The 22,448-nt window shown below is 40.1% G+C and overlaps 2 protein-coding genes and 1 long non-coding RNA gene across 3 annotated transcripts in view; 1 reads left to right on the top strand and 2 right to left on the bottom strand.

The window, feature by feature from the left end:
• Positions 1–3,592: 3,592 nt before the first annotated feature.
• On the bottom strand, positions 3,593–5,738 carry LOC120548648. Its single transcript, XR_005637230.1, has 5 exons — positions 5,631–5,738; positions 4,639–5,284; positions 4,506–4,562; positions 4,270–4,365; positions 3,593–4,001 (listed from the first exon to the last, which is right to left on the bottom strand). It is a non-coding gene; the product is annotated as an uncharacterized LOC120548648 (long non-coding RNA).
• Positions 5,027–8,070, top strand: LOC120548641 (stonustoxin subunit beta-like). The gene is made up of 3 exons (XM_039784992.1): positions 5,027–5,256; positions 6,596–6,666; positions 7,246–8,070. Exons 1-3 carry the CDS (start codon positions 5,057–5,059, stop codon positions 7,779–7,781), a joined length of 807 nt encoding a protein of 268 aa, XP_039640926.1. The 5' UTR covers positions 5,027–5,056; the 3' UTR covers positions 7,782–8,070.
• A 2,447-nt stretch (positions 8,071–10,517) lies between these two features.
• LOC120548972 (scavenger receptor cysteine-rich type 1 protein M130-like) overlaps positions 10,518–22,448 on the bottom strand; it is a 36,898-nt gene continuing 24,967 nt past the window's right edge. Inside the window, exons 12-16 of the mRNA XM_039785474.1 lie at positions 21,253–21,579; positions 20,663–20,772; positions 10,980–11,137; positions 10,793–10,876; positions 10,518–10,720 (exon numbers count right to left, since the gene is read on the bottom strand). Coding sequence (XP_039641408.1) covers positions 11,120–11,137; positions 20,663–20,772; positions 21,253–21,579 — 455 coding nt within the window. The 3' untranslated portion in view covers positions 10,518–10,720; positions 10,793–10,876; positions 10,980–11,119. The remainder of the gene's footprint in view (positions 10,721–10,792; positions 10,877–10,979; positions 11,138–20,662; positions 20,773–21,252; positions 21,580–22,448) is intronic.

Genomic DNA, 22,448 nt, shown 5'->3' with positions numbered 1-22,448 from the left:
CTGATTGTGAAAAAAAAGGCTATTTACAGAGCAGCGCTGTGGTTGTTAAAACAGTGTTGTGTAGAAACTGCAACATGCAGACAGAGCAGATTGAAATATGGCTTTCTTCATGTTTATGCCCATTAAGCTGATGAGAGACATTGGGCTAACACAGCTACTCCAAATATCAGTGGTGAAGTTTACGGTATACAAGCTGCTGATGTGTTTTTTCACAAAGCAGCTTTGGAAACACGGTTTCTGTGATGTGGTGACGGCTGGGAATCTCTGGGCTTCAGTACACTGAGAAGATGTGGAAACCCATTATTATTATTAACGACTGACAATGGCTGGTCGTCAAGTGCAATCATGAACTGGGTAGGAGCCTAGTTATATGTTTACAGCCACAAATCTCCAAACGGCTGGCATTGCTCCTCTTTTTTTTAATTTTTTTTTATTTAGGTTTATTTAACAGGGACAATGCACACTAATAATACATAAAGAAAATGTACAGTGTGCCAGAATTAGCCAAAAGGCTACTTTACATCTGCTGTCCCTGGACAGATTGTACGATGTCACACCTACAAAGATAAAAGGATTATAAAAGTACATATAAGTAAAATTGAGTATCAATGTTAAAAGAAATAATTAAGCATATAACCAAAAACAGTTGATCAATATCAACATCAACACCAACACACACACAAGCCACACTGTCAGCCCAACTATCAACTGACATTGGTAAAACACAATAAAAAAATGACAAAACACAAACCGCAGACAGTAAAGACGAGATAGCAGCAAGATTTTGTAACTACATGTAATGTTGACAGTCCTGATTACCTGTTAACCACTTCCTTAAGTTAAATTTAAAAGAAACATAAGTTTTAAAATTCCTAATGTGAGTAGGAATGAGGTTCCATTGACGAGCAGCCCTTACTGAAAAAGCTGTTTGACCGAATACCCTTTTCCTCTGCGGAACAATGCAGTCACCTCTTGCTGCACTCCTTGTAGGTCTGTGAACATTTGGTACTGCGTTTACAAACTGGCTCAATACATGTGGAGCCAGTCCATGTAGAATTTTGTACATAAGACACAGATCTGTATATCTAATCAAATTTTCGAAACTTAAAAGGTTGTATTTTTTTAAAACATGACAATGATGATAGTCTTTGGGTTTCCTATCAAGTACTTTAAGAGTTTTTTTTATATAAAGAGAGTAGTGGTTTAAGAGAAGTGTTGCTTACTTGTGACCAGGTTATCAAACAGTACGTGATATGGGACAAAATCATAGAATGCATAAACATCATTGCTGCCCTTGTTGACATGCAACTGCGGACATGTCTAAAGTTTGCCAGGTTAAACTTAATGTGATTACAAACCTTCGTAATATGTGATTTAAATTTAAGATTGTTATCAATGTGTACTCCAAGGTATTTAAAATCTGAGACGACTTGTAGTCTCTCCCCTGATACGACTACATCCGGTTCTGCACAGCGACTTTTAGATTTACTAAAAAACATACAAACAGTTTGAAGGCAATTACGATTTAACCATTCAATTATCTTTGCATTGAGTTTGTTAGCAGATCAGCAGCTTTAGATGCATTGTCAGCATGTACAAACACAACTGTGTCATCTGCATACATTTACATTTACGTACAAAGAAAATAAAAGTGGACCCAAGATCGAGCCCTATGGGACACCCGCAGACATGGAAATAGAATCTGATTGATGATTCCTAACTCTAACAAACTGAGTTCGATGTGTCTAGTAAGATTCTACCCATTTAATGGTGCCTACGGAGAAGTTAAAAGTTTGTAATTTGGATAAAAGAACTTCATGATTAATGGTATCAAATGCTTTTTTTAAATCTAGAAAAACAGCACCAATAACCCCTCCTCAATCCAACGATGACTTGACTTTTTCAACAAAATAACAATTGGCGGTTCTGTTGAGTGATTAATATGGAAGCCGAATTGATTGGGATGTAAAGGATTTTAACTGGTATTTAAATAATTTGTCATTTGTTCTAAGAGAAGTTTTTCGGCCACCTTAGAAAACACAGGCAGGATACTAATGGGTCTGTAGTTGCAGATAGACAAGCGATTGCCTCCTTTAAGTACAGGAAAGACAGATGCTAATTTCCACACGTTAGGGAATATTCCCTGTGCAAATGAACGGTTTACAATTTTCATAATTGGGTAGACTAATGATTCAGAAAGATCTTTCAACATTATAGTGTTCATACCAATTACATCTTTTGCTAGAGATGGCCTCAGAGATCGAATTACTCTCATGACATCTGCCTCAGTGATATATTCTATATTAAAAGCTGGTTCTGTCTGTCTGACTTGGCAAGAAGTATTCTTATATTCAGAGGAAAAGTACTTGATATTTTCTACTAAGTCAATGAAATGATTATTAAAAGCATCAGTTACTTCAGCTTTTTTTTTTGTTTAATTGTACGATTTTAAAGCAATGTCCCGTTTTTTCATTAAATTTAAGATTTCTGTAGTTATCCAGGGAATGATGTTCTTTTTTTCCGCTGTCGTCTGCATGTGAAACCATTAATTGATTTCTTCAGTAGTTGTGTAAGTCTTTGACTATCTTCTTCCAAACATTGTCCTACAAGTACAGTCTCCCAATTGATGCTCTGAACAGCACTTATAAACTGATCCTGCATATTTTTCGGAATATTTAAAGATTCCTGTTCTTGGAAAAGCGGAGTGAAACGCTTATTATTTAGCTTCCTGGCTATCAGGATCATATTATGGTCAGATAGTCCAGTCAGCATGTTAAAGGATTTGACAATTCGCTCTGGCCTATTACTAAATATTAGATCTATTTGTGTTCTTGTAGAATTTGTTACTCTGGTAGGCCCATTTTTCAACTGTGTGAGTTTGCGATCGTCAGTGAGGTGTTTTAATGTTTTCCTTGATGATTTGTCTTCCCAATTTATGTTGAAGTCTCCCATAATAATCACCTCCTTAATAAAATTACATTCCTTTAACACTTTTTCAAAATGTTCATAAAAGGTATTATTAGAAGATGGAGGGTGGTAGAGTGTAATAAGTTAGAAGGACATAGATGGAGATAAAGTTATGTTAAGTCCAATACACTCCAACTCATCACATGACCACTGTACCTCTTGACACTGAAAGCAATCTTTCACAAAGATTAAGACTCCACCTCCTTTTGAGCCCACTCTATCCTTTCTATGAACCTGATAACCAAGAACATTTAAAGCTGATGGTGAATTTTTATTAAGCCAAGTCTAAAAAATCCAGGTTGGAGTCTAATAAAAGCTGGTGGATTTGATCACTTTTAGATTTAAAACTACTTATGTTTAGGTGGCCTCCTAGAATACCCCTGGGCTTCAATTTGGGGTCCCAGATTATTTTTGAATGATTAACGGTCTGGAATATGTTCAATTTCCTGTGTAGTGCCGGAGCAACATAAAACTTCTCAAACCTGACAACGCCACCTCCTATTGAGGGTTAGGGGGAACCCTTTGAACCCTTACTATATTAATTAGTATGTTGTGTGACCAACTCTGGTTTTCCCCTAACAGGGACAATTTACAGGAGGCAAATATTGTACAAAAATAAGTTTGGTTTTATTACAAAGAGTTTAAAAGATTTCCAATTAAAATGGCAATTTGACAGAATAATAAAACAATAAATTAGATGGCAGATACATGTGGTCTTACTCTCCTCAAAGTAGGAAGGTCGGGTCGGCACGCGCACACCACTCCGGGAGACGACTGCGGGAGACAGAAAGAGGAGACAGAAGGCCCAGCACCGACAAGGACATGCACTACACACTTATTTCTACACGATTCACTACAAAGTATCATGCAAATCACTACAAAATATCATGCAAGTCACTACAAAATATCATGCAAGTCACTACAAAATCTACAGTGTCGAGGCTACATACACACCGTAACAGAGTGTCACCCAGTGTAGTCTCACCACGAGGAGGCAGTGTGTCGACACGGACCCAGCCTTGTACAGGATCAAGCTGTGAGCATACATAAATTGAGGAGAGAAACCTATGTCAAAACTTCCATAAAAAGTATATCTAAAGACCACTTGTAAATGAAATCACAAGAAAATAATCAACCAAGGCAAATAACCAAAATAAACAAGATGGTAAAATAACCATAGAAAACAGTGACTGGACTGGAAAACAAACATACATTAGTGGCCAGTCACAAAGTCACAAAGTGTCTTGCAAATAATTTATTAGCACATTAATAGTAAAATATAGGAAAAAAATATAAGCCTACTTTGCAAGGACACAAACTCCTATAGCACAGTTAATGCGGGAGGAGGAGTATTTTCCGGAGCTCTACAGCCACAGCAGCTCATTTGTCAGTGGTAAACTGCAACATACAAAGAAACTACAAGTTGAAAAACATTCTAATAAAGTAGTGCTTGTGGTGGCATAAACAACACAAAAAAGGTAACATTTAGCTGAAATATTAATTGCTACCACATGGCTAAAACAGCTGATAAGCATTACCGTCCGTTTGCCCCAGTTCACTCTGTGAAGGACGGGAACTTGTGCCTGGCTATCAACCTAGTGGGACCAAAATCAGAAATCAACCTCAAGCTGTACTTGCTCCCTAAATTACCGCAGCCAAACATTTTCATACCTGGAGAATCCACACAATCGCAGTGCGCTCAGTGAGATGCAAGGGGACTAATGACTACACCTGGTGAGCTTTTTATGACTTCCTGATTGGCAACCGGTCACATGACCGCATGCACATATCAGCTGGTTTCCCACACCTGTTTTTAGCAATTGCGACATTTAGAATTTTTGACTGTACAGTGCATATTGTTTGATTTGGTGTTGATATTGCAAGTCTTACGGCCTTCTTTTTTACAGTGCACGCCGTTTGGTCCGGTGACGGCTTGGATGAGTTTGTTGATAGTTCCATAGTCGGTGTGAATGGATTTATTGATTATTCAGAGTTTAAATAGGAGTAACTCCCTCTTAAACTGAAGTGTTTGTCACCTTTATTTTTTGAGAACGGAGAACAGTTAGATCTAGAATTTGGTGATTCTGCGATGCAGCTGTTAGACGTAGTCTCTGCTGGAATACCCACCGTGGCACATTGCTGGTCTCGCCGTCGATCTGCCGGTGCAATGGCGGCTTCACTCAGGTGTAGTCCCGGCGAATCAATAGACTCCCCCGCGAGACAGGCCTCAGGAACTTGGACAGGCAACCCGAACCCAGCGGCACCCACGGAGCAGAGATGGCGATCAAGGTTAGTTTGTTGGAAAAAGAGTGCGTACCTGTGAAACAGCAGTGTTGCGTTTAATGTCGGCGATATTTGCTCCATCGCGGGCCGGGACACGGATGAATATCTCCAGATAGTAGTAAACAAATTGTGATCAACAAAGCATTGCTTTGTGGTATCTTGGTTGAAAGCTTGTGTTTCTTTGTAGGATGGTACAGTTGTGGACACATGAATGTTATTGCCAACACATGTTTCCCATAGCCGATGTTTGTAATGGCTTGGGTTGTTTGTTTAATTTTTCTTTGGTCGATATCAGTCCTTTCTGTATGGTTAACATTCTCAACTGGCTTTAGTACGTTTAAAATAAAACCATAAAATAAAAGCGCTACTGTCGCACGTACCTGACACACGTGTCACCATCTTGTCCTGATATCTAGGCCTTAGATCTCTTCCGTCGCCTATACCTGCTTGACAGAGAAGTTATTGTGACATTGCTATGAGGTGGTATCGGATGTGGTAGAATTGGAGTAATTTTATGACTACTAGTACGAGTACATGCAAAAAACAATGTTTATTAATGTGCGTTGTCCTTATAAATGAATGAATTAAAAAAATCTGTATAACCCCTTATTGGTTTTTGACACTGGTTAGATCACAAGAAACATTAAAACACTCAACACAGGTGCAACAAACAGCACTAATTAGCCAATCTCCTCTGGCAGGGAACGGGGAGGAAGAAGGAAATTAAAACATATTTCTGATTGGCTGACATCTACCACCTGTCGGACAGGTTTTTTTAGACTTGGACTGAAGTTATAAGGGTGTGCCGTTGTCCTCGGATCAGACGCACACAGACACCCGGACTGAAGAGGAAGAGAAGAGCAGAGCAGCTTCATCCCTGCCAGTGTTTCCTCGACACACAAAGGTTTAAAGAGTCTTTAGTTCGACCTGAAGAGTTCAGCAGGTGAGAATCCTGGCAGAGGAATCTGGAAATGTCTGATAATCAGGATCACTTTGATCACATTTTGCTGTGTCAGTAGAAAGTAGAAAGGTTTCTTAGTAGAAAGGTTTCTTCATGCTAATTGGCTGACTCAAAAATATCTATTTGAAATATTCTGTAAAATTTCTGTAGGAGTTAAATGACAGTGATTTGAAAAAAGGTTTGCATGTATTACTGCCAGAGGCTCTCATGTACATCAACACTATTTAGATTTTAATCTCAGCTCACATCATCAGTGAAAAATGTAGAGCATGTCAAAACTCATAAACACTGAAGTCACGCTGAGAGACTATAACATTTTGACACAATGCAGCAAATCATTGTTTTTATGAAAATGTAATTGGCTCTTTCTCTTTATCTTTCCAGGACCAAAAAGGAAGGAAAGGGCATGGCAGCAGGAAAGACAGTTCAGAGGGATCAAATTACTGAGGCAGCAGGTCTGTATTTATAAACTACTGTTGCCTGGGTCTAGACCTTTGAATGTGTTGGACATCAAGTTTACTGATTAAAGGTGCAGTAGGGAATACTTATGAAACTAACTTTCTGTCATATTTGCTGCAACTGATTTTTAATTAAAAAAAAAAATCTGTCTCCTCTGGCACCACCTACAGCATGTAGTGTGATTTGCAAAAATCCACAGCTGTTCAGATGCACCAATCAGGATCAGGGCTGGGGGGAGGGGTGGTCTAACTGCATGTCAATCACCAATCACTGGTCATGCACACGCATTAATTGTCCCTTGTGGGGAGGGTCTTAGGAGAGCATTTGGGCTTTACCTGAAAGGGGGGAAGGACTGACAAGTTGTTGATGTTCACATTGTTTGGCTAAATCCTGGATCTTCACAATCCTACTTACAGCAGCTTTAATTTATATTAAATATCAAATAAATAAATATAGTAAAATAAAATATTTAAATTTAATAATTATAAAATAGCAGTATAATAACTATTAACCAAAGTTTAATTAATTATGTTATTATTAACTGCTGCTGTGCTGTGTCTTGTTCTCTCTGTCAGATTTCTGTGAACTCCCACTCGACACAAACACAGCACACAGAAAACTCAAACTGTCTGACAACAACAGGACGGTGACACTAGTGAGGGAGGATCTGCCATATCCTGATAATCCAGAGAGGTTTGACTTCTGGTTTCAGGTGCTGTGTAGAAATGGTCTGACTGGTCGCTGTTACTGGGAGGTCCAGAGGAGAGGATGGGTTGATATATCAGTGAGTTACATAGGAATCAAGAGGAGAGGAAACAGTGATGACTGTGAGTTTGGATGTAATGATCAGTCCTGGAGTCTGAGGTGCTCTGTTGATGGTTCCTACTCTGTCTGGCACAATAAGATAGAAAAAGTCCTCCCTCTCACCTCCGGTGACTCTGATAGAGTAAGAGTGTGCCTCGACTCTCCTGCTGGCTCTCTGTCCTTCTACATAGTCAACTCTGACTTACCGATCCACCTCCACACCTTCAACACCACATTCACTCAGCCTCTTTACCCTGGGTTTATGGTCAGGTCTATTGGTTCCTCAATGTCTCTTTGTTGTCTGTAGGAGGAGACACATTTCTGTCCTGTGGTTTAAAGGTGCCCTGCCACATGTATTTCATTACTTTGTGGTAATGTCTGAAGTTCTACCATGCATCTTTTTGTGGAAAAAATGCCTTGGTTACCCTTTTTCAAGCCATTATAGCGTTGTATAGAAAGCTTGCTGGGAGACTCAGCTTGATTTGTGCCAGTTCTCATTGATATTCAGTGAGCTAAGCTGCTGGACTCTGATTGGCTAACAGCTAGCCAATGAGAGCCTGGCTATCAGCATCCTTCACCCAGCCCAACTGGGCGAGCTCATGAATAGTAATGAGCAACATGACGTCAGACTGACCAGCTTTTGTAATTGGCCTGATTTCTCCGCTTAGAGCTGACAGAGGAGGTAGCAGTTAATTTTCACATTCACAACATGACACAAACACATATGGACCCAACATATTCCAAAAATAGGGTTTTGTGTGGCAGGGCACCTTTAAATGTTGGTGGAGGACAAGGCTTCACTTTGGTTCACATTCGTCTCACTGATTGTGTCTTTAAGGTCTGAAATGTTGGTCTTCTTTAGTAAAAAAAAACTGTTTGTTTATATTTGTGGAAGCAACCTTCTACTATTACGCCTTCTCAGTCTGGGGTGTTTTGGGGTACAGAGGAGTTGGAAGTTGTTAATGAGTTTAAATACTTGGGCGTGAATATAGACTCCAAACTTTCTTTCAGAAATCATGTTAAAATGAATAAATTCAATCTTTTTAATTTTAAGCAAATTAGAGGATCTCTGTCAGATGCAGCTGCTCTGATGTTCTTGCACTCCATATTTTCACATCTGAACTACTGCATCACCAGCTGGTCTATGTCAGGTTCTACTGTCTTAAAACCAGTTGAGCTTTTGTACAAAAAAGGCTCTCAAAACTCTAGATTTAAAAAAAACAACAAAAAAAACATTTTTCTTATCATTGCAAAATCTTAGAGAATACAACTTACTGACTTTTGATCATTTTTGTACATGTTCCTCAATAACCTTAATTTATAAAGTACTACATGGCTTGTACATGTCTCCCCCCCCCCCATTGCAAGAGTTTATTAAATACAGACAGACTCAGATTATTAGAGCTGTTGTAAACAGGGACTGTGAGGTTCCTCTTAGAAAAACCTCTTTTAGCCATAATGCACTATCTATTAAAGGTAGTGCATTATGGAACACACTACCCCCAACTATAAGGGAATGTCCCACTCTGGCCACCTTTTAAAAGCCAGGTAAAGGTGTGGCTTAGAACTAACCAAACGTGCAGTCCCCTCTGACTGCATGTTGTACCGTATCAGCCCAGTAGAGTGTACTAGTGATTTGTGTCTTCGTCTTAACATTTACTAATAAATTGTCTTGTTTGTTTTTCTTTCTTTTGTTTTTCCCTGTTTTATATAATAAATGTTATTACTGTATATATTTTGTCTTAGAGCTAACCGAGCGTGGGTTACCACTACTTGTATGCTGTATTGTATTAGCTCAGTACAGCCTATGTATGTTGTGTCTCGGTTTTAACATTTACTGATGAATTGTCCTGTTTTTCTTTTGTCCTGTTTTACATAGCAAATGTTACTAGTGTTTATCTTTTGTCCTGTTTATTGTAATTTCTACCTGCCAAACGGACTACAGATGGAAATTAGCCTTTGGGCTACAATCTGGCACTTTTACATGTACTGCTGTACATGTTCATTAAATGTGCATTGTCCTGAAATAATAAATAAAAAAAACAATTTCGTAATATTGAAATGATCTCCTCAGGGATGAAAACTAGTTCTGTATAAACTGCTGACTTTGATTTTCACTTTAAATCATGTTTTATTGGAGCAACTTCAGCTGTTAGTGATTTATTTCCATAAAGGCTGAAAGATTTAAAAAAAAATAAAATAAAAATCATGAGTTGAACATGATTTAACAAATGTAAATCTGTTTCAGTTTAAAATTAAGGAATAAAGACGTTTCCTCCACAATTAAAGGTATTTTCTTCATTTATTCTTCTTCTGTATATAATCCAATAAATCTTATTTCCAAAAACAGAATATGTGTTTTGTATAAAAACGTCTGTAGTCTCTAGGGATGCACTGAATCCAGATTTTTGGGGATCGGCCGAATACCAATTCCACTGGTTAAGATTCCGCCAAATATAAAACCTAATACCGAATCCTCCTCCCATCCTCAGTCCATGAACCCAGTAAACTCATGAATGAAGTAACCAGGGACTGTCCTTCCTTTGCCGTACCTGAAGTTGCTGCATCCTGGCTGCTGTCTGGAGATTCCTTCGTGCACAACTCGTATTCTTCCAGATGTTTCAGACCAGATGTTGTAACAGCGGCCATGTTGTGTATAGTTTAGGGTCCTCGCCACCACCAGACCAATCAGCATTGAACAGATTGAACATGTAGCTGGACTTGAATGGTCTTCTTTTGACTGAAAGAACTTTTTCTGCTCACCAGTTCCATGTCCACTTCCTCACAGCCTGCTGCATTGAATTCTCCCCCTACGGAAACACCTTCCTGTTATAAGGTCGACCAGCGTAGTGTTCGGTGGATAAAAAATTCTAAGGTTCAGCAGAAACCCAACCCCATCAAAAAGCCCAATATTCAGCCGAATCAGAAGTCAAATCCTGGATTAGGTGCATCCCTAGTTGTCTCCCATGTATGCCACACACACACACACACACACACACACCCCGGTTCATTCAAAGCAAGCAGCGAAATCCTCTTTTCTTTGTATCAACAATTCAAAGCATCCTGCAGTATGGAGGTGCAGTGTGGTTTGGGGACCTCTCAGCTCATCTGAAGGCCAGGATTTGATGGCTCCTGGGAATCTGTTCCAAATTGGTGGGACACTTAGTGGAGAACGCGTTCACTGAAAGCCACGTACTGCCCACCATATCCCTTCTTCTCAAAAACTGCCGGCCAGTTCTCCATCATCTACAAATCAACAGAAATATCAAACCGCTTCCTGTTCCTGTGAACTCTCAGTCATTTCCCAGAATGCCTCACCTGCTCTGCTGCAGTGATGGAGTAAGCGTGTCCTTTCACCAGCTTCTGACTGGTGATGGCCTCCGTCTCACACAAGCTGGAGATCTGAGAAACCGAAACATAAAACATAAATCCTGCTGCAGCTTCACACGTCTGTAATGTGACGGACTAATCCTGAATAAGTGTTTTTAGATGTCTGAGTGTTTACATCGATGGAGCAGACCGAGCATCAGTGCCTTCCTCATGATGGTAATTAGGAAGGGTGGAGCTTTCTTCAAGTCATAGCTCCCTGCGATTCCTCCGGTGAAATCCTCGAAACCCTCAATGCTCGGACCTCCGGTGAGAGCCTCATACGAACTGTTCACCCTGCAGGAATAAACAGGACACTATGTTAACTCACCGACACAGTACTGCTGGTTAAAGAGAGCATTGGGAATCTGTCTCACTGTCTGTCTGTATCACTTGTCCCTCATTTGTTCATCACCTCATGTATTTAGCCTCAGTGTTCCCTTTGTCTCCTGTTGGTTCGTCTTGTGTTCGCCCCTGTGACTAGTGTTGTTTCCCTGTTCCTTGTGTTTTTGTCAATTTACTCCTGCCTTTGTTTCGCCTGTCAGTTTACCAGCCCTTGAGCTGCCGTTTTTTGTTATAATAAAATCCCTGAGTTCAACCATCTCCTGCCTGCCTGCCTTCCTCTGCGTTTGGGTCCACATTCCCTAGTCCCTCGTCACACAGCTAAGTTTTTTTTTTTTATAAATATCCTATGTAATCTTCAACTTTATCACTAAGGCTTGTTTGGATATAATATATAGTTCTGTTAAATCTTATTATATACGTCTGATATATCGAAGCTGATATATATACTGATCAACAATCATGAGGTGCTTTGCATTGACTATTAATGGTTAAAAATGGGCGTGTACAGGGCGGGATAAGAGGCTGATCCACGTACGCACACTTGTAGGTAATCTGTGATTTATAAAGGGAACATTGCTTACAGATGGGTTTTTTCGGCGTACGTCATTTTGGGCTTTTGGGCATACGTACACTTATAGTAAGGATCCTAAGCACAGTTTTATAAATGAGACCCCTGGTCTCAGTCTGAATCTGGTCTCAGTATGAACCAGGGGTCATGACGACTGGCGGAGAAAAAAAAAACTAAACAAAAACAAAAAACTCTGACGCTCGGTTGCTGTCAATTGAATTATAATTTTGGCCAGTTGTCGCACACTGTAGGGACACTGGATCCGTAGACTACCTTTATAAATAAAATCTTCCAAAACGGCAGGCATTACAGCACTCGGGGACAGCTTCGATATACCAGACGTATAAAATAAGATTTAACAGAACTATATATTATATCCAAACAAGCCTTAGTGATAAAGTTGAAGATTGTATTTAATATTTATTTTAAAAAAACACTTAGCTGTCTGACATTTCCCTCTGGAAACAGCCGGTTTCACCCAGAGTGGCGAGGACCTGTATTTGGACCGGGATGGCATTGTTCCGGCGCATTGCCCTCTCTACTGGACCCAATTCAGTACATAGATCCAAGAGCGCAGCTATATTACTATTACAGCTATATTAGGGAATTTAAATCGGCATATTAGCCAGTCATTGTCATGGTCCCTGAAGTCTCTTTTTCTCCTGATTCTTCCATTCCAGTCCTCCTGCAGGGCCAGCAGGGCCAGCAGGGCCATCATGCAGCATTATACGCACGGGTTCACCACAGTATTTACAACAATTTGTGATTGTTAACACCTTGCTAAAATCACAGCATCAACTAGTGGTATCCCCCACCCCTCCTCCTGCACTCCATAGCGGACAATGTGACGCAGAGACAGCGCTGATTAAATATTAAGAACGAGTTTTAATTTAAGGTTTGAGTTGGACGTGTTTATGGAACAATTATCACTCAGTACAAGCACAAATAACACAGCTGGATTTAATCTTCATGATATGGTGTGAAGAAATGTGGGTGAGGCATTAATATTTAAACATATCAAGAGTAATCGTTCCCATTTACTCTCTGCAGTCTGACTTCAGTTCACCACCTCACCATCTGCGTCGCCAATTCCTATTTTGTCTCCAAAATGTGCGTACGCATGGGTCAGAGTTTGCGTGCAGGACCGCACATTCTCCCGTCAAGTTTGTTTTTTATAAATCACAACCTTTGCGTAGGAAGTGGCGTACGTACGTTTTCAGCGCTGTTTTGTGCGTACGCCACTTTATAAATAAGACCCCTGGTCCCTGTCTGAACCTGGTCTTAGTCTGAACCTGGTCTCAGAAAATGGGAGAAAAGGATCAAACACATTTATGAATTAAATTAAATGATAAAGATACAAACTGCATTTGACTCTCGCTGGATGACGAAGTTAGACATCACCTTCTTTTTACTTTTGGATGTTTTTACCTGATTACCCAACAGAACAGATTCGTTCTCATAATCTGAAACTGCATTTGTCTTCCTGAGTTTCCTTCAGAATAACTGCAGAGAAACTCTCCTGTTAACAAACTACACGACTGTTGAAAAGTTTGACACTTTGATAACTATTTAAACAGATAAAAACAGAATAATTCAGACGCCAGATGTTTTCTTTACATTTGAAATATTTTATTTTAATATATTACATTTTAATGAAATTTTTACATTTAGTGGATGTCCCCACAGTGTTGCTGTTACACACGGAAGGAGCAGGAGTCAGACTAGAATAAGTGCAGTGAGCTTTATTTACAATGATTCAACAGAGTAGTGTGAACAGGCTGGATACCGGCAGGAGAAGAGGTAATGCTTCAGAGGAGCAGCAGACAACAGGATGCCGACAACAGGTAACTAAGTACCGGGACTAAACTAGACATACAAGAGCAAGTCAGAGTGTCGTGAACAAAACGCAAGACTCGACAAAGAGTGAGTGTGCCTGTGCTTCTTAAGAAGGTGGTCACTGATGAGATGCAGGTGGTGAACTGATGATGAGGCGTAATGCAGTGCAGGTGCGTGTAATCAGTAGTGAACGGCTGAGAGGAGAGGTGCTGAGAGGTGCTGGGGACAGTGAATGGGAAACACAAACAGAAAGTCCATGAAAACCAACTGAAAAGTCCATGTAAACCTGACAGTTGCATGATGGGCGAATACAAATTAAAATCAGCTCTTTCACAGTGTATTAAAGAGGTTTTGTTTTTAACATGTAATAAAGAGACATTTATTACAGATCTTTATCAACCTACAGCAAACATCTGAAAGTACTTAGTAAAAGTTAAAGTAGTACTAGCACTACATTTCTCTTTGTTTAGTTTTTTTATATAAAAATGTTCTAATTGCCTTTAACTGGCTGTGAGCAGACGTCCTCTCCACGTAGAATAAACATCACACTGTTTTGTTTAGTGATGAGAGTATTTCAATTAAAATCCTTTAAGTGCAAAAGTAATACAATTCTTAATTATAATAAAAAATCCATTGCTGACATTTGGAGAAACTCATAAGAGGTAAAAACAGGAGGGTATACATCAAAAGGGCAACACATATAATAAAGCTTTGTTACAAAATTATGTAAATGCTTGAATTGCGGAAGTACACAAATAAGCTAAATTCTTATGAAATAAGCACAAAATTGGTGTAAAAACCACCTCTGATTTTTAACATGAGGCTGTCCTTTCCTGAAAAATGGCCACAGTTTGTTCCAGAATCATTCTGACCTACGTTTATATTTATAGTGGCGGCGCCCTCTAGTGGCCGTAGGAGTTATTCAATTATTCAAATGTCACCAAATTTCATTTGCACATCAAATATTATAATATAGAATTGAGAGTATATACAGTATTCATACCCCTTGAACTTTTCCACATTTTGTCACATTACAACCATAAATGTAAACGTATTTCATTGAGATTTTATGTGATAGACCAACACTAAGTGGCGCATAATTGTGAAGTGGAAGGAAAATGATACATAGTTTTAAAAATGTTTTTCAAATAAAAAACTGAAAAGTGATGAGTGCAAAAGTATTCAGCCCCCTTTACTCTAATAGCCCTAAATAAAATCCAGTGCAACCAATTGCCTTCAGAAGTCACCTAATTAGTAAATAGAGTAAATAAAGAGTCCAGCGGTGTGTAATGTAATCTCAGTTTAAATACAGCTGTTCTGTGAAGGCCTCAGAGGTTTGTTAGAGTGAACAAACGGCATCATGAAGCCCAAGGAACATATCAGACAGGTCAGGGATAAAGTTGTGGAGAAGTTTAAAGTAGGGTTAGGTTATAAAAAAATATCCCAAGCTTTGGACATCTCACGGAGCACTGTTCAAGCCATTATTCGAAAATGGAAAGAGTATGGCACAACTGTAAACCTACCAAGACATGGCCGTCCACCTAAACTGACAAGCCGGGCAAGGAGAGCATTGATCAGAGAAGCAGCCAAGAGGCCCATGGTAACTCTGGAGGAGCTGCAGAGATCCACAGCTCAGGTGGGAGAATCTGTCCACAGGACAACTATTAGTTGTGCACTCCACAAATCAGGCCTTTATGGAAGAGTGGCAAGAAGAAAGCCATTGTTGAAAGAAAGCCATAAAAAGTCCCGTTTTCAGTTTGCCACAAGCCATGTGAGGGACACAGCAAACGTGGAGGAAGGTGCTCTGGTCAGATGAAACCAAAATTGAAGTTTTTGGCCTAAATGCTAAACGCTTTGTATGGCGGAAAACTAACACTGCACATCACCCAGAACACACCATCCCCACCGTGAAACATGGTGGTGGCAGCAACATGCTGTGGGGGTGCTTTTCTTCAGCAGGGACAGGGAAACTGGTCAGACTTGATGGGAAGATGGATGGAGCCAAATACAGGGCAATCTTAGAAGAAAACCTGTTAGAGTCTGCAAAAGACTTGAGACTGGAGCGGAGGTTCACCTTCCAGCAGGACAATGACCCTAAACATACAGCCACAATGGAATGGCTTGGATCAAAGCATATTCATGTGTTAGAATGGCTCAGTCAAAGTCCAGACCTAAATCCAATTGAGAATCTCTGGCAAGACTTGAAACGTGCTGTTCACAGACGCTTTCCATCCAATCTGACTGAGCTTGAGCTATTTTGCAAACAAGAATGGACAAAAATTTCAGTCTCTAGATGTGCAAAGCTGGTAGAGACATACCCCAAAAGACTTGCAGCTGTAATTGTAGCGAAAGGTGTTTATTGAAAGTATTGACTCAGTGGGGCTGAATACTTTTGCACGCCACACTTTTCAGTTTTTTATTTGTAAAAAAAATTTGAAAACTATGTATCATTTTCCTTCCACTTCACAATTATGCGCCACTTAGTGTTGGTCTATCACATAAAATCCCAATGAAATACGTTTACATTTGTGGTTGTAATGTGACAAAATGTGGAAAAGTTCAAGGGGTATGAATATTTTTTCAAGCCACTGTATGTCAATGTGTTTCTTTGGTCGGTTTGAGTTGTGCTGGCTGCATGGACATATGGTATTCCTGCTTTAAAGCAACACTAGAGCAAGTTTCCCACTTTGGTCCCCCTACAGGTTGGAAGCAGAATTGTCCATTACCGCTGTCGTAATGTCTCATTATGTCTCATTCGAACTACAGATCCGCTACCCAATGTGGCAAACTTGCATAATGTAAGTTTGTGCTCTAGTGTTGCTTTAAAGTCTAATTTCTAAAATAAACTTCATATTTCTGAGGTGTTTTTACGCCTTTAGTAGGAACTAGTGGGCTTGGAGCTGAGAGAAATATGTTATATAATAATTCCTGCCTTCTTATTTAAACGGAATATGTGTTTTAACAACTTTCTGGATGTTAGATGGGGAGGTGCTACTCTGCTCCTTCCTCTTCAGTCAGCCATCCTTCAGCTGTAGCAACAAGCCGCTTATAATAAAGCAGCTCAATGTTCTGTCTGTCTTGCTGAAGCCCCCTGCTGGCCTGGAGAGACATGACAACGCACAAATGTAACATCCTGCATCACTCCTCTCTTCAGTTCAACAAACAGACTTTGGGCCCTATTTTAACGATCTAACCGCACGGCGTGAAGCGCCTCGCGCAGGTGTGTTTAGGGCGCGTCCAAATCCACTTTTGCTAGTTTGCCAGCCGAAAAAAGGGTTTATGCGCCAGGCGCATGGTTCAAAAGGGTTGTACTTAGTGTTTTGATTAATCATAGGTGTGTTTTGGCCATAACATTTAATAAACCAATCAGAGTGTAATCTCCCATTCCCTTTAAAAGCCAGGCGCGTTTGGACCTGGGAGCATTGCTATTATGATGGAGGATTTGTATCGTAATATTTAGGGGTCCAAGCCCGAGGCGGCTGGGAACCGCTATTTGCAAGGCAACGCATTTCACAGATCCAGCGGATGTGGACCCCTATTGTTTTCCTAAGGATTATTCTTCTTCTTCTTTTTCTTCCTTTTCTCTCTCTAAAAGTCCTGCTACTGTACATGGTAAAGGGGGGGGGGGGGTGTCCAGATACGTACATGGACCTCACAAAAAAAAAACGTACTCTCGACACCTTCGAGGCAAAAATGTCCACGCACACAAAAACTGTTATTAAATCATCATATATCAATATTTTTTTCTGCTTTTTTTCATGAATCACTTAAACAACTTCTAACCTAATCAAAACTACCAAACATTCAATCATTTTCAGGATTTTAACCCTTTAAATGCCAGTTTATGTATTTGAAGTATTTCATTTTTTATTACAAAAAACACAAAAAATGATTTTTTTTTTCCATATAATGAATAATATGTAGATGGGGCTTTGGTGGGGATTAGAGGCTTGGATATGTCAAAGATAAGCAACAAAATTAATATGATTGCATTAGTATTTTTTACATAGTTCCAGATACTCCCTTTGGACACCTTCGAGGCAAAAATGTACATGTCCAAAAAATTGTTATTAAATCATTATATATCAATATTTTTTTCAGCTTTTTTTTCATAAATCACTTAAACAACTTCTAAATTGCTCTAAAATACCAAACATTCAATATTATTTTAGGATTTTAACCCTTTAAATGCCAGTTTAATTCTTTAAAGCAATTATTATTTATGAAAAACCCAACAGAACATTAATTATTTTCCATAAAATAAATCATAGGGGAATGGGGCTTTGGTTGGGATTAGAGTCTTGGATATATCAAAGATTATGAACAAAATTAATTTAATTGCATTAGTATTTTTTATGTAGTTCCAGATACTCCCTTTGGACACCTTCGAGGCAAAAATGTACATGTCCAAAAAACTGATATTAAATCATCATATATCAATATTTTTTTCTGCTTTTTTTTCATAAATCACTTAAACAACTTCTAAATTGCTCAAAACTACCAAACATTTAATCATTTTCTGGATTTTAACCCTTTAAATGCCAGTTTTAAATCTTTGAAGTAACAATTATTTATGAAAAACCCAACAAAACATTAATTATTTTCCATAAAATAAATCATAGGGGAATGGGGCTTTGGTGGGGATTAGAGGCTTGGATATGTCAAAGATAAGCAACAAAACTGATTTGATTGCATTTCTCCTTCTCTAGAGCCAGGTGCATAAACACACTAATAGTTGGTTTTGTTTACAACAAATGCAGGAGACAATGTTTTTATTCAAGCACGTCTTCAAAGACACATGAAATGCATCCTTCAAAAGATGCCCTTTTTCAGCCAGATTTACACAAACTCTCTCTCACACACACAGACACGCATACATGCACGCACACACACACACACACACAGCTGTGTATACATACACACACACGCATACATACACACACACACACACACACACACATGCACACAGAGACACACACACACACATACACACACCCACCCACACACAAAAATACACATATACACAGAGACACACACGCATACATACACACACACACGCATACATACACACACACACACACACACACACACACCCACCCACCCACACACAAAAATACACATATACACAGAGACACACACACATACACACAGACACACACACACACACGCACGCACGCAACACACACACACACACACACACACACACACACACACACACACACACACACACACACACACACACACACACACACACACACACACACACACACACACACACACACACACACACACACACACAGAGCTCCATAATATAACTATAATTTCATGCATCGGCCTACAAGGGCAGAATGGTTGAATCTGGTGAAATACTGTATAAATGTCAAATATGACTAGTTTTCTTCCAAATGAAATGCTGACATTACAGAATGCATGGTTTTATACTGTAAAGGCAGTGAGATCAAAACATGTGGTTATAATGGAAGTCAATGGGGCCATTTTTGCCTCAAAGGTGTCCAGAGGGAGTATCTGGAACTACATAAAAAATACTAATGCAATCAAATCTGTTTTGTTGCTTATCTTTGACATATCCAAGCCTCTAATCCCCACCAAAGCCCCATCTACATATTATTCATTATATGGGAAAAAAAATATTTTTTGTATTTTCTTTTATAAATAATGACATACTTCAAATAAATGAACTGGCATTTAAAGGGTTAAAATCCTGAAAATGATTGAATGTTTGGTGGTTTTGATTAGGTTAGAAGTTGTTTAAGTGATTCATGAAAAAAAGCAGAAAAAAATATTGATAATGATGATTTAATAACAGTTTTTGTGTGCGTGGACATTTAGCAACTTTAGTGTAAGTGCAACTTGTAGATGTACAATGGTTCATGGACCTCACATAACAAAAATGACACATATGGACCACTAGGTGGTGCTATAATGACGTCAAACGTGTTTTTGGCTATAACACCCAGATTATACATCGCATGTGTTCCCTGAATCGAGCTAAATCTGATGATAAAGGCCCTGCCCATTTCAGCTAAGAATTTTTTCCACAATATTGCGCAATGTGCAAAACCAACTTTTTGAACTCATCCTAGGCCCTGCGACCAATCTGCATGAAACCTGGTAGCTAGCATCTCCAGATGAACCTAACCAAAACTTATCAAAAGAATTTTGCTACGTTACACTATGCGCAATTGACGACCAAACAAAATTTTGCAGCTAGCTATAAAAGACAAACTTTAGCATATATCTGCCAACTTAAATCCTATCAGCAAAAAACTTGAGATTATTGTTTGACATGCCGCTCTGATGCTCTCTACCAAATTTGGCGAAGATCGGCCATTTGGGGGCGCTATAGTCAATGTAGACCAGTTTTGGCCCTTTTACTCAATCAGTGTTAATGGGATATTTGCAACAGCAATGTACCACAGACCTTGCGTCTCACACCTGTCTATATGTCCCGACGTTTGCCTCCCCACCATTACCCAACGCTTTGGGTTTGCATGCTCCCCGGGTCGGGGGTGACTCGCGTCAGGTACGACTTGTGCCGAGGAGGCTTGGACCCTGTCATAACTGATTGGAGTTCTAGTTTTATTTGTAATCTTTTGCATGTGTGTGTGCTGCTGCGCGTCCCTGTGTGTGTAACAAGCATAGTGTGCGTTTGCTGTGCATGAGCCTAGGAGCATTTCACTAATGCTCTGTTTAAATAACAATAAAATGCTGCTTTATTGACTTTAGACCAGGTTTTTGTTGGTCAATGGCTCGATCACTTCCTGCTGCCTCAAGATAGAAATACTCCCAGAATGCAAGTGACCACACCTCCCTGTAAGACCAGCATGCCCAGAATGCACCTGAACACACCTCTCTGTAAGACCAGCACGCCCATTGGCAACAGATGAGCGCAGGTGCATTTGCTTGTTAAATGACGTTGGCGGTGGACGGGAAATTGACAACTGGGTCGGTCTTAAACTAGAAAGACACTTTTACTGTGCCGGGTAAAAGATAGGAGCCCTTAGGCTGCTTCATTTCAGTCTATGTTCTAAACAAAAGGTGTGTGTCCGTACCTTACAGTAGAAAGAAAGAGCAGTGATCACCAACAGCAGAGTCAGAGAGAACACGACCACTCTGATGATAAAAGGCCTTCGAGTAGATGGATCTGGTGGATCTGATGCATCTGATCGGACACATGGACAGTCATCACATCACACAACATCAGGAATCCAACATCTCCCGTTAAACACAAACTGACCTGAATCACTTCAACATGAACACATTTCTCTTTTTTGGGGTTTAACTTTATCTGAATTGAGGCTCTGAGGACAGAGACTATAACAGATTATAAAGTCCTCTGAGAATAATCTGCAGAAATAAAACTGATTGGACTTAGGGGTGTCGGTCCTCCTGCACTTTGGGGGTGGACCATTTCTCCCTCTCAGAGAACCAGAGTTAATCTGGTAACCAAACATGCTCTGACCTTCAATTTGTTTGCTGTTGCCATTCATATACTTTGTATAAGTTTGGTTACTATATGAAATGTTCAACACAATGACATTCATCACAGCATCAGAAACATGTGCTTAGCTGATCATTTTCACTCAGTTTGGACTCAGTTTGGACCAATCATCTTCTCCAAACCTGTAAACAGTCAGCTTACCTGAGACGGTGAGAGAGAGCAGACAGCTCTCAGAGGAGAAGTTATGAGAGAAAACATAGAGATGATAAACACAGCTGTAGTTTCCTTGGTGGGCGGGCTCTGCAGCAGGAAACAGGAAGTGGGCAGAGTGATTGACAGCTGGCTGGGTGGAGTTGTGTGCTGAGTTGGAGGAGGTGAAGGTGAGCTGGAAGGAGCCTCCTGGGTACTGTGGCTGGATGGAGCAGCTGATGGTGAAGTTGGAGCCCCTGAACACCTGGAACCCCTGCTGCTGGGCCTCGGAGACCCTGTCCATGGAGGACACAGAGATGTTGGGCTGAAGCAGCAGGTCTGGAAACATAGACAAACACAAACATTGTGAACTTGTCATTTACATTTAATACACTCTAACAATTGTTTTCCATTTTTTAACACTTTCAACGTGTTTTCAAACAATAACCCAACATCATCATCTGCATATTTCACTCAACAATCTCAATCACACAGCAGAGCCTTGTGCTGTGCTGAGCTGCTCTACAGTTGGGGCCAGTAGGACATTGGTTCCTGGTTGCTGGTTGGCCCAGGGGACTCCTGAAGCAGCAGACATGTTTCATATCTACATATCTTGGTGTATGTTTCGTATATACATATATATCTTGGTGTATGTTTCATACAGATATATATATATCTTGGGATATGATTCATATTTACAGATATAAATCTTGGTGTATATTTCATATCTACAGATATATATATTTGTCTATGTTTCATATCTACAGATATACTGTATATCTTTGTGTATGCTTCATCCATCCATCCATCTTTTTCTGCTTATCAGGGGTCGAGTCATGGGGGCAGCGGCTCCAGCAGTGGACCCCAAACTTCCCTTTCCCGAGCCACATTAACCAACTCCGACTGGGGGATCCCGAGGTGTTTCCAGGCTAGAGATATAATCCCTCCACCTAGGCCTCCTCCCAGCTGGACGTCCCTCCACCTAGTCCTGGGTCTTCCCTGAGCCCTCAGCTATTCCTCCCACATTTGGTGGGCCCATTGGATGGAGAAGGAGGTGCCACGTTGCTTCTTCGGGCTGTGCCTGGCCTGGCTCTGTGGCAAACACGGCCACCAGTCGCTCGCTGACAAGCCCTCCATCTGGGCCTGGCTCCAGATGGGGGCCCTGGGCTTCCTCCGGGCAGGATAACTTCACCTCTTCCTCGATGACT

Source organism: Perca fluviatilis, chromosome 20 (genome assembly GCF_010015445.1).
Source record: "Perca fluviatilis chromosome 20, GENO_Pfluv_1.0, whole genome shotgun sequence".
NCBI classification, from domain to species: Eukaryota; Metazoa; Chordata; class Actinopteri; order Perciformes; family Percidae; genus Perca; species Perca fluviatilis.
The sequence above is the reverse complement of the archived record's forward strand: the minus strand, read 5'-3'. Positions and strand labels throughout refer to the sequence as shown.